This window comes from Trachurus trachurus (assembly GCF_905171665.1).
Source record: "Trachurus trachurus genome assembly, chromosome: 12".
NCBI lineage: Eukaryota > Metazoa > Chordata > Actinopteri > Carangiformes > Carangidae > Trachurus > Trachurus trachurus.
The window spans coordinates 14,598,422-14,611,089 of record NC_139908.1 but is presented as its reverse complement, the minus strand read 5'-3'; the positions used below and the strand labels follow the sequence as shown (position 1 = coordinate 14,611,089).

Here is a 12,668-nt window from a genome sequence, read left to right as displayed (position 1 = left end):
GAAATATCTGCAGTGACAATACAACGTTGTTTAAAATAGTACTATCTCAAGATCAGACACTGCAGCGGCATTTCACACACAACAGCATCATCTACTGGTGCAGATTTGCCCCACTCACATCACACCACCTTCTGAAACTGACCCCTAGAGGGCGCTGTGAGCAAATTCAATCCAGAAACTGCCATCGCAGAGCAGGCAAAATCGCTCCACCACACAGCTGCATGTCACTTAGCTCTCTATAACCCGTCATAATTTAATTTTCTCCCAGCAGAGCTGTCATCACTGCTGTACAAATGCAGCAGTTTGAAAAGGAGGTGAATGGACAGATTAAAATACATTCTGGCTTTTTCTCCATAACGTATATCATCTGGCGCGTTATCAGCTAAAATTATCCTATCATTTGTAAAAAAGAAAAAGAAAAAAAAGGGTAAGAAATTTCAATTAAGTCTTACAACCCACAGTTAAATTTTTTTTTTTTTTTTTACCTCGTGCTGCTTTAAGAAATGTAAAAGCTCTTTCATTGTGTCAGTTTCTACATCCTTCGTTGACAGCCATTCACACCAGAAAATAACATAAATACAGGACGGAAAATTACAAAATAGGTTTATTCATATAAACAACTACAAAAATCTATTAAATTAGGGTTTTTTTTTCAGCAGAAGGAAAATTAGACAATGTGTGGTATTACATAGTTTCACAAAAGCAATATCAAAACACATAGAAACAGATAATAAGTTAATCTGTATTCCTCACATAGCTCTTCTGCTTTGATTTAGTTTATAGAGCTCGCTCTGTTTGTAAGAGGAGGCACAACTATCCTGAGATTCACTGGTTTTCAGATTTGGTCAAAGTTACGTGACTTTATCAAGAATATTTCTAAGTTTATTCTTCATTGTGTATTTGTTTCTTACACACCCTCCCACATAGGAAAGTCCCAAATGGCCTCTTATTTACAAAGTATTTTGGAGCTGTGAGGACTGAGACTAATGCTGCATAGATGATTCATTCACTCCATCAGAGAAAAAGAGATTTTTCTTTTCTTTTTTTTATTATTTCAGGGCTCCCAGAGTGACTGAGTCCTTACCCTCGGAAGAGTACGTGAGCGAGGATCGTTTTGCGTTGGCGTACGAGGTGTAGGAAGGGGCAGAGGACGTGGAGGAGGAGGGTAAGCGGGGCAGGGTGGAGGTAGAGGAAGGGAGCGGCTGCGTCTGTCTGTCAGGAGGACAGTAGGCCGGGGAGGAGGACCGGCCCTTGCTCTGCAGGCTGCTGCTGCTGCTGCTCTGCAGGGGAGAGCTGGAGGTCTTGGGGCCTCGAGTCAGAGACGACGTGGAGGAGCTGGAGAGGGGCGAGGTCCTCAGGCTGTAACCCAGGATGCCGGTGCTCATCAGAAACTCCCTGGAGCCGTAGGCCGGAGGGGTCGGCCCACGGGAGCCTGGAGGTCGGATGTTGTCCGGCGGCGGCGGCGGCGGCAGACTCCTCCTGCTGGGGATGTCGTAGATGCCCATGTCGGGGCCGTAGAGCGCCTGGGATCTGGCCTGGAGACGCAGCATCCTCTCCCTCTCCTCCATCTCCCGCCTCTCGTGGATCGACGCCATGATGGTTTTGGAGAAGTTGTCGTAACGCCCGGTGGCGGACAGCTGAGGCGCCAGACCCTGCGGGCCCAGATCACGGAGGCTGTCTCGGAGACTCTGGGAGGTCAGCTCACGCATGGTCGCGCCCGGAGGGGGGACGTCTCGAGTCGACACGCTTTGGGTGGCGAGGTCTCTCGGCATGAGCCCTTGAAAAGCGGGAGAAGGGTCTCTTTGAATGAATCCTTGGAAGGAGGGCGAGTGATCCCTCGAGGCGAGACCCTGCAAAGAGGGCGAGGGGTCCCGAGGCTGAGGGGACTGTCTGGTGACGCCCATAAACACGGGGCTGTAGGCGTGAGGAGGGGGCCGCTGCACGATGCTGCCGTCTGCGCCCAGCGTCATGAAGTGAGCGTGGTAGCCGACCGGAGGCCCCCCTCTCTGAGTCAGGAACTGAGGAGGGTCTGCGGGGTTGATGAGGTTGTCATAGGAGAGGCTGCTGCTGCTGCTGCTGCTGTGGTTGGCCAGGAGGCCGGAGGAGGAGATGACGCCCAGCGGGGGATTGGGTCCCAAACCGTCAGCGTGCACGGCCGGCAGCTGGGATTTGCTCCCGTGCCGGCTGCTGTGTTTGAGGGTGAGGGAGCGGGAGTTGAGCGTCAGAGAGTTGAGCTGCAGCGAGCTGGAGGCCGTCCTGGTCTGGAGAGGAGACTGGGCAGGTAGACCCACCTGCTGGCTGCCTCTCAACGGGCTTTCTCTAGCCTCAAAGCGGAGGTCAGGACTTCTGTTGTTCCCTTGATGCTCTGACGTCCTTAGTAGCTGAACAACACAGCGAAAAACAGTCGGGATCAAAACAAAGAACTGGATATTACTGTTGGAATTACATCCCTACAATATAATCTCCTTCGTGATCAATAATGTTTCATCTATCTATCTATCTATCTATCTATCTATCTATCTATCTATCTATCTATCTATCTATCTATCTATCTATCTATCTATCTATCTATCTATCTATCTATCTATCTATGGTTGAACAGACACCCAATATGCAGAGGCTACAGTCCTCGCTGCAGTTGGCCCTAGTCTACATCGGGCAGCCCTTTGCTGGCAAAAGAAAGCCCAAAAATATACTTTAAAAGACAAAAAAAATAGATAAAAAAGGGGAACTATGCAAGTCCAGTCGCTTTTTCGCTGTTTTGCTAACCCTCCTCCTTCCCACCTGGCCATGTGCATTTGTTTTCAACGAAGCTGACAAGAAGGCAATCCATGAAGTGGTGGATGATGTTATATATCATATACAGTACGTGTTACAATGTGTGTATTTGTGTAGTCTTATCTGTCATAAGTAAGATTATCCCGGGTCGGAGACACTGATCTTGCAAGGTTGGTTTTCGGCCAAGAGACACTAGGCGGAAGGCAGAGAGCCTCTATTCTCGATTCTTCCATTACTCCGAAGCTGTTTACTAACTAATCATTTAAATTGAATAAAGGTCGAAATCTTGCATAGTTCCTCTTTAACCCAGACTGAAAAGCACCTGCTCTGGTGGAATGGGTGACGATCCCCTGGATATGGCCTCCAGGACTGGCCTCAGCTGTGGCACAGTGGGAATGGACACAGGAATGATGGATTTGGTGTGATGTCCCATCTCTGAAAAAGAAACCATAAAGAATGGATTTAAAGAAAATTAATGGCAAATAATCTATAATTATCTTATGTCAATAAATCCATTACAATTTCCATGAAGCTCTGAGCACACTGATTCAGACTTATTTCTTTTTTTTTTTCGATTTGTCAAAAAGTATATACCGGTACTTTATATATTTTTATATAATATGTATATAATATAGTGCATTTTCTGAGGACTATTTTTAGGCATGGTTTAATACACATTGCCCGTGTTCACTGAAAAGACGATACTTGTAGTTAGAATCAATACATTGTTCGTTTTTGTTGACCTCAATACAGAATCTGATCAGGCATACTGTATATATAGATATATACTAGACTCAGTGTATCTTTCTCTGTGGAGATATTGCTGCAGGGCTGTTTCTTCTTATCACAGTACATATCTGTCATTCTACCGTACCATCCATGGCAGTTATTTGGCTCTTCAGCAGGCCGTGCTCTGGTTTGGGTGGCAGTGGCGGTGGAGTTTTCAGCTGCTTGATGTCTGACAGCTCGACAGCTCCGGCTGAGGTTTGCTGGCAGGATACAAAGAGTGAGAAAAAACATGAGCGATCTAATTATATCCTCTGACAAATGAAGTCACAGTCCTTATGTGACATGTGAGAAAATATTGAAAAGTTTGTGCCTACTTTATCCTGGCTGTGTATCCCGTTGTCCCTGACTTTCACCGCCATCTGCCTGTCGATTTCTGGCCTCAGGAACGGAGGCTGAACGTGGACGACTGTTTTCCTATAGGGCCTGGCGGTGTACCTGGTGTCACAGGACAGACAGAGACAGCAACGTGTCAGCTAATGTGAATATGGCTTCCTAAAATGATGAAAATAAAGTAAAATGTCTCTTACTTTGGGGAGATAGGACTGCAGACCAGATATTCCAGGTTGTTGCAGCAACCTCGTGTAAAAGGATTTACTCCACCCTGAAACTTCCCAGTTACCTGTGGGGGGGATAAAAGCGTATTAGCGTCATTATTGCTCATGTGATTGATCTTGATACTGATAGTAGTATAATATTTGGTAACAATACTGAATTCATAATTTATAACACATGAATACTCATTGGTATGTAGTTTATAAAAAGTTTTACTCATCATTGATAAGCACTAACTTTATTTATACACTACATACTAATGAGTATTCATGCGTTATAAATTAAGAATTCAATATTTATTAATGCTTAACTAATGCTTAATAGTGTGTAGGCTACTGTACTTATTATAAAGTGTTACCTAATATTTTAAATGTAAAATAAATACCCACTTGTTCATTTGTGGTGCGTCCTCTGGATACCAGGTACAGGTGGAATCCAGTCAGACCCAGGACCGGGATTAGAAACAGTCCTGATATACTGATGACTACCAAACTGGAAATACAGATCAGGAAAACTGCTTTGTGTTGGTCTCAATGAGAGAAACAGTGCAAGATATAAAAGAACAGACAGATGCACACACACACACACTGTTAGGGTAAGGATACGTGACAGTGCAGTGCAGCTTCCATAATTCATCCATGTGGTGCAGGACGTATATGAGGCCAAAGGTGAAGACAGCAATCATGTGAAGTGTCAGCGACAACAGAAACAGGAAGAAGTAGCGGTAGTTGCGCCTCCCGATGCAATTGTTCACCCACGGACAGTGATGGTCGAAGTCCTGGGCAGGACGTGATGGGAGGGGGGGGGGGGGGGCAAAAAAAGGAAATAAATTAACCAAAAGCAATAAAATAAACACATTTGTCATTCTGTCTGTATGAAATATTTTGCACCACAGATCCACCGGTGGCTCAGCAGCTTGTAAAATATCCACAGTGCTTTCTAAATACACTGCCTTTAATGGAGGCTGTCTGAACTGTTTTTCAAATTGCATTTCTACTGAGACTACAAAGGATCTGAGAAAAGGATTAACCTGATTAATGAGAACTCTCTCTCTCTCTCTCTCTCTCCCCCTCCATCACACTCTGTCCATCATTCGCTGCAGAAATCCCCCTTTATTGACTTTCCACACACACACTGCTCCACTCGCTCAAACGCTACTCACGTTTCTCCCTGATCTGTCCACTCATGCATTTTATTATGTCACTCTCGCCACTCATTCCCCCACATTTAAATTCCCCCACGTTTGTCCGCGCCCTCCCCCTGCAGGTTGTATTCCTCAGTAAATCTGCCACTGTCAATAACTCGCACCGCTCTCCTTTTCCACGCGCTCACCTCCACGCAGTGGTCGCAGACGCTGCAGTGCGAGCAGCGCGGTGGTCTGTAGAAGTGACACGACGCACACCACTTCATCCGCACCTGGACGCCCTTCACGTCCACGTTCTTGTACAGCGGAGCGCGGAACTCGTCGTCTTTGTCCTCATCCTCATTAGCTGGAGAGAAAAAGAAAAAAAAAAGAAAAGAAGCAATTGCATAACGACACTTCACGCAAAATGAAAGAAAGTTATTTCTCCTGCTGTAAGCTGTAATGTCACTTTGATTACGAACCCATCGGGAGGACACCGGCATCCATAAAGGTTGCCATGGTGAAGTTGGCCAGCACAAAAAGGAAGAGGATGGCACAACATGGTGGCACAGCAGGGCAGATGGTCACAGCCAGCCATGGGCATCTGAATACACACACACACGCACACACACAGAGAAAAGATAAAATTAGAGAAATTGTTTCCTGCACTTGTCACTGAGTGTTGAGTCAAAGCAGAACCCTTGACATAAATCAAGGGTCTGACAAAGAGTCTCTGAGCCGAGCATGTATCCATCCTGTAGAGGTTAATGTTAACACAAATCAGAGCTACAACAAAGATTTTAAGGGATAATCTTCATCCTATTTATTCTGATGGGAGCCGTGGATCCCCAAAGTACTTGTTTACAGTGAGAGATAAGCATGTATTAGTGTGGGTTCACGTTCGAGTCACTCCAGGCAGAATGTTTCCGTGACCTGCACAAACTGCATGGACACCTGAAGGGCAGTCAGTATTTTCGGCATCAACTGATCTGTTGAATATTTAATTATAATATGTAGAGCAGCAAAAAAAAAGCTCATCACATGTTCGCTCGTCTCAGTGTATCAATCTTCGTCAAAGCAACAGTCAAAAACTTAAAGATATTCACATAAGACACAGACACATTACTGTTGGTCAAAAAGCCTTTAGAGCAGTGGTTCTCAACTGGTGGGTCAGGATCCAAAAGTGGGTCGCGGACCCGTTCTGGATGGGTCGCGGACAGCTGGTCAAAAAAGTAAAAAGTATTTAATGCACATCTGATGTTGGACATGTCTTTTATTTTGAAAAATAACTTATATTGAAAGGCACGCGTCATGTGAACACATGCAGTTGTAATGGTCCTCCTCAGTTTCTTATTATTTGCTCTGAATGCAAAGATATCAGTTTCTTATTAATGTGGCCTGAATGCAGTTTGTTTTGTGGGTCTTTATTTTGTGCAATTTGATATTTATTCAATTTTGTGAACATGCTCTGAATGCAGAGATGCATTAGAAGTCAAATATATCGTTTTGTTGGTCTCCATTTTGTGCAGTTTGATATTATTTTATTGACTTCCGTACATGCAGTTATCATGGTCCTCCTCAGTTTCATTCATGTGCTCTGAAATGCACTTTGCTCAATAAAGAGCAAAATGAGTTTTTAAAGGCTTTAAAAAAAAATCTTGGTTTGAATTCTATAAAGTGGGTCGTGACTTAATGACCATGGGAAAATGTGGGTCCCAGAGTGAGACTAGTTGAGAACCCCTGCTTTAGAGGACTGATGACATTTACAGCTGATTATTATTTTTGGCTGATGGTACATTTTCTTTTTTAATGTATCTCTTTGTTAAAGAAACTGTCCATTTTCACTTTTCTTGCCGCTTATCAGCCGATTTATACACCGACACCATAAATCTGCCATGAGAAAATGTCAGTCTGTATCAGTCTGTTTGAATAAAGGTTTGCACAGTATTATTATTATCATAAGCAGTCAAAAAGCCATAATAAAGGTGTCCAGCAAGGGTGAACGTTACATGAGTGAATGCACAAGAAGATGAAAGAAGGAAGTTTCAAGAAAGTCAAATAAGCGGAGCTTGAACATGTTACATGAATTGTAAGAGCAGTTAACGACAAAAAAGAAACTCATTGAACCTTTCTGTTTTTGAAAACATATATTGATCTTTGAGCCCTGTCAGGATTTTACCCAGTAATCTTTCCCTGTGCCCTAAAATCTTAGAGAACCATCACTTATCTCTTCCATCGACTGTGTGTGTGTGTGTGTGTGTGTGTGTGTGTGTGTGTGTGTGTGTGTGTGTGTGTGTTGAACTATACTGAACGGGCGTATGATTATATCTCTACTGTGTGAGATTAGAGGGAGGGGCGGTGTAATCAGGTTACAGTGGTAGACAGAGAGGAAAAGATTCACTGGATTATATTAACAGTGTTTGATTGAACATCATGTATAACCTACATATATACTGTATGGGAATTCTCTATATTTTCTATAGTCAACACTTTTTTGACATGCATTTTCTTGCATTGTAAAATAAACAGCGTGAGAAGCAGAAAATGTGTAAAAAAAAAAAAAATTGTGACTTTTTCCATGAAAATTATTCACATATGAGCGAGTCACAGCACTGTAAACACATACAAGAGATTAAACACAAGTGAGACCAAAAGTCAAACAACACTGACAACATGAAGAGTCATCCACCTCAACTCTGCACTTCATCCCCAGTGCAGCTCCAATCCCCAAACCCCTGGCTGGTTTTAGTCTGTGGGGGGAGGGGTCCGACCCCCCTACACACACACACACACACACACACACACACTCGTACACACACACAACCTCCCAAGAGGAACGCCTGCTGATGCCGTGCCAGCTGCAAACCCAGTAATCCCTGGATTATGAACTCTGGATTACAGAGCGTTTCTGCCAGTGCAGGCTGCATTGTGGATGCCTTGCATTAGATGCTAAACACATAGAGCGTGCAGTCAAGGCTCATCATAAATCACAGCGCACCGCTATACACTGTGCACCGTGAGATAAATCCAATCCAATCGATTCACTTACTGGCAGTCTATAACTGCAGGACCCCAGCCCCCCCCCCCCCCCCCCCCCCTCATATACATGATGACGCAACAGCATTCACAGGCTCTGTTCAGTAGATGAAGAAACACTGGAAGTAGGACAAGACATGTCTTTCTCATAGATAGATAGATAGATAGAGAGATAGAGAGAGAGATAGATAGATAGATAGATAGATAGATAGATAGATAGATAGATAGATAGATAGATAGATAGATAGATAGATAGATAGATAGATAGATAGATAGATAGATAGATAGATAGATAGATAGATAGATAGATAGATAGATAGATAGATAGATAGATAGATAGGACTTGTGGACGGACCACACAGTGGGCGCCTCTGCATGGACAGTGCGCCGCCTGCATCATTGATCTGAGACCATCTGGAGCGCAGGCAGAGGCAGTTCATTACACTGCAGCGTGGCAAGACAAGCCCCACCTAATGAAAAGGCCCAGGCAGAGCTGTATTAATTCACACAGAACAGTAAGCTGCTCTGCAATCTGCCCACTGCCCACAGTCCTCGCAGTGGGTCAGTGGCACAGCAGACGACCATGCACTCCGTCAAGCAGCAAGTTCACCACAGTCTGGCAGCCAGGGCTCCTTTTGTGTGAAATATTATTGTATTTCACAGTTACACACAATGACATCATTGTCATGTGAGCCGGTTTTTTAGACACAGCATCAGCACAGAAAACGCAGGTGATAAATATAGTATAACCTCAGATCGTGCGATGCATCTCCACATGATGACATGTGGGACTTTTCCTGTTCTCACTGCATGTCATGCACAGACATTTTTTTAATCCATTAAAGCAAAGCAATATAAGCTAAGAAGATAGTAAATGGGATATATAGTCCTGCACATTTAAAATATGAATTTCAATACAGTGGTTACACTTCCACTGAAAACTTCAGCGCTCCAACTACAACATTTCACACACAAACAATTAACACAGTCTGACATTTTAAATTCTTTGTAATCTACACCGGCAATTTTAAGCATGAGCAAGCACATTTTATTTTTGGAGAATGCAGCTTTTTTTTTTTTTTTAATTTCGATATATTTTCTGCCTTTACACAGTAGATAAGGGAGATTTTGCCAATTTGCGAGGGACATTTTTTCTCAGTCGCTCTGATGTCTGTGGGGGCTTTTGTTGGGCGTAGTCTGACCTGTCTGAGTTTAACAATGCACCGAACCTTTAGCACTAACCCAAACAAAAGTTCACGGTCAGGGGAACAAAAGCAGGAAACCGGTAACTGATGAAATTCGTCAGGGAAGAGGAAGACAAAAGGTCGTTCTCTCACTCTACCAAACCTGCTGCAGAAACAGAAAATGGAGAGATGCATGCTTGTACTGCTAATGTACACACAGAGGCCCAGATGCACTAACAGTGATGATTGCAGTAGAGAAAGGAGACATAGCTCCAGGGGTTTTTCCTTGTTAAAATAAAGTGTTTATGCATTGAAAAAGTACCAAAAGAAGGAAAAATGGCGTGCACTTTTTGGAAATAAATATTGACACAGTAAAGTGCGATTCTTTGAGGTTGCAGGGTCTAATTGGTTGACATTCACTGACTAATACATGTTCCTGTGATTCACACTGAGGGAGGCAAAGGCCAGGGTGATGTTATGGCACATGACAAGTGATGTCCTTTTGACTCAGTGTTAACAAGTTTTGGGGGTAGGAGGGTTGAACAGACTGTAGCACCTGCCCATCTCTGCTTTTGGGAGGAAGAGAGTCACTCCAGCTGCAGCTGCTGACTTGGCACATGCACAGGATATCAAGCACTTTTATTGCTCATATCAGAAAACTGGGATAATTCAGTTGCAGCCAACAAGACGCTGAGTTTCTGCCAATGTTTCCCAAAAAAGAACGAGTTTCCAACTTCCTGCTTGAAGCTGATATGAATGGTCTACATGTTGGATGCATGGATTTCTAAATAAATGTTGTTTAGGACTCACATTAGAAGTTTGGTGGTCGGCCACGGCCAGACGGCGTGGTTTTCAACTTTTTATTCAAAGGTCAGTAAAGAGGAGAGTCATGAGGTCAGGGGATTTTAAGCTCTATTCTACTGGACTGTCTTGATTAAAAAGCAATTTCAAGTTATAAGGTCGTTTCAGCTCAAATGCAAACCTCGTCCCATAAGACGCAGATTCATCACTCGCTCGTTCAATCATTTGCAGTGTCCTGGTTTTGCTGGTTTAGCACCGCAGTCCCAATTAGGCGATCTCTTTTCAATCCATCACGTCAGCAGCCCATTGATTTTTTTTTCTTCTCTTACACAGTATAGATGGAGCTCATCAGGATTTCTCCATCAACCTGTTTCCGAGTGCCAAAAGTCTTATGTCTATTGCAAATGTCAAATTGTTAGATTCATTTCATGTCAACATATTTGTTTTATGTTTCAGTGTGTTGACAGCTCCAGTTTTAAATATATATATCAAATATACAACACAACTATATGTATTCATACATCAAAGTCCTGTCTAATCCGCCCAGATTAGGCACCCCCCAAAGGAGAGATGTGTTGGAATAAGATTTCTTAAATATGTTGACACACTGATAATCTTGCAATATATGGTATAATCATAGCTTATAAACTTAAGTGAAAGTCACTCCAAGGAGGTTACAGTTAATGTGTGCTGATTCTATATTCAAAAATCCCAGACTCCATTTTTCCCAGGTGGGGGAGGGGGGGGAGATCACATGGCATCAGCCAGAGGATCCTAATCCCACACTCCCAATCTGGTGTCAGATTCCAGTGGAAACGGTGCACGGCTGGAGAATACAGGAGAAACTAGGACAGATATGGCTGCAGGGGTCAAGGGTCACTATAGTGGAACAGAGCTGATGAGGTGGGAGCCTCAACACAATAAGATGATCTGTTATGATACCAGATATGGATATTTGAGGGTCCTGAAATATCTGCTTTGGTCCTTTCTTTATGGTTCTTAATGAAGGCCTACATACACTGAATAAAGGCTTTGAAATACTGTAAATAAATCAATCAGGCAAACCTATAGTCACCATTTAGATTGGATTATAGGGGATTATACAACATTATATTTAATGTTTTCCTGCATCCAGCCTTGGCCTGAGTGTCGCACACCAGTAGGTCTAAATAACGCAACATTTTCTCCAAACGTTATAGCTACTGAAATTCAAATTCCAAATCTGATCCTGACACAAAATTACACACACACACAAAAAAAAACAGATTTAAACGGCTTTTGCTGGGTGTGTATTTGATTTCCTCAAGCTACATTTATGACACATGTGGGTCAAAATGACAGGCTGATACGTGCTGATTATCCCCTGAACTGTGCTTACAGTGAGTCCTCTGGGTGCTCCGGGCAGGCACCCAGACTGGCCCCACACTGTGAGCCAACCAGGTCAGATGTTAGCCGCCCCTGCTGGGTCTCTGCCTTTACAGTCAAGTGAGTGAAAAGGAAGCAGAAATTGTGCTCTTATTTCTATATTTAAATCTCTTTTTTTTTCTTCTAAAAATTAAGTTAGGATTTAGAAAACCACAAATTAAAAAATGAGAATAAAAGTCCCATATTAATCACTGCTACTGGATGTTTAGAAAGATCATGCAAAACATCTTTAAAAAGCTATATTCTCATAATATAATTCCTCATGCACTTAATACAAAGACTGAGCCGTATGAAAGAAGGATACCTGGTGGATGATGGTTGAGGAGAGATGGGTGTCTGGATGGAAACAGATGGATGGGTATGGATTCTCCGTGGAGCCAAAACCAACAGTGCATGTCACCAACTTTTTCATTCCTCTTGCCTTGCGGGTCGCACTTACGTGAAGACGAAGAACAGGGAGGTAGAGCCGACCAGGAGGCAGGCGGCCGTGCACACCGGGATGAAGGCGCTGGGCTTCAGCGAGTAGTCGGAGCTGCCGGCGGGCATCCTGCTGCGTCCTCTCCGGGCTCAGCAGCAGCAGCAGCAGCGGCGGCGGCGGCTCATAGCCTACTAACGACCACACCGGAGGGAGTGTTGGTTGTTGGTTGTGGTGGTTTCTGTTCTTGTTGTGGCTGTTCTTTGAGAGTGTTTCTCGGACAAAGCCCTTCGTAAATCACGGGGCGCTGGGAAAAGAAAACCATAGTAAAAAAAAAAAAAAAAAAAAAAGATCAGGGGAAAAAAGAAAAGAAAAGAAAACGGCGCAGCTCTGAGCTCAGTCCCGCAGTCCGTCCCGTCTGTCCCGGCAGGCAGCAGCAGCAGCGGCGCACAGATGCCGCTGCCTCTGGTTTACCCCTAAGGTGGAGCTTTACTCATGAATGACGTGGAGCATTAAACTACTACACTGATCTGATCCACACCTCCTTTCTTATCTGTGACATCCA

General features: G+C 43.8%; 1 protein-coding gene across 1 annotated transcript; it reads right to left on the bottom strand.

Annotated features, from left to right (window-relative positions):
* Positions 1–1,049: 1,049 nt before the first annotated feature.
* zdhhc8a (zDHHC palmitoyltransferase 8a) lies at positions 1,050–12,252 on the bottom strand (the record flags this gene model as incomplete). Its single annotated transcript, XM_083983205.1, has 10 exons — positions 12,128–12,252; positions 5,725–5,846; positions 5,452–5,609; positions 4,725–4,897; positions 4,509–4,611; positions 4,095–4,186; positions 3,882–4,002; positions 3,653–3,767; positions 3,101–3,213; positions 1,050–2,381 (listed from the first exon to the last, which is right to left on the bottom strand). The coding sequence occupies exons 1-10, from the start codon at positions 12,232–12,234 to the stop codon at positions 1,050–1,052; spliced, it is 2,436 nt and encodes an 811-aa protein (XP_083839331.1). The 5' UTR covers positions 12,235–12,252.
* Between the last annotated feature and the right edge of the window lie 416 nt (positions 12,253–12,668).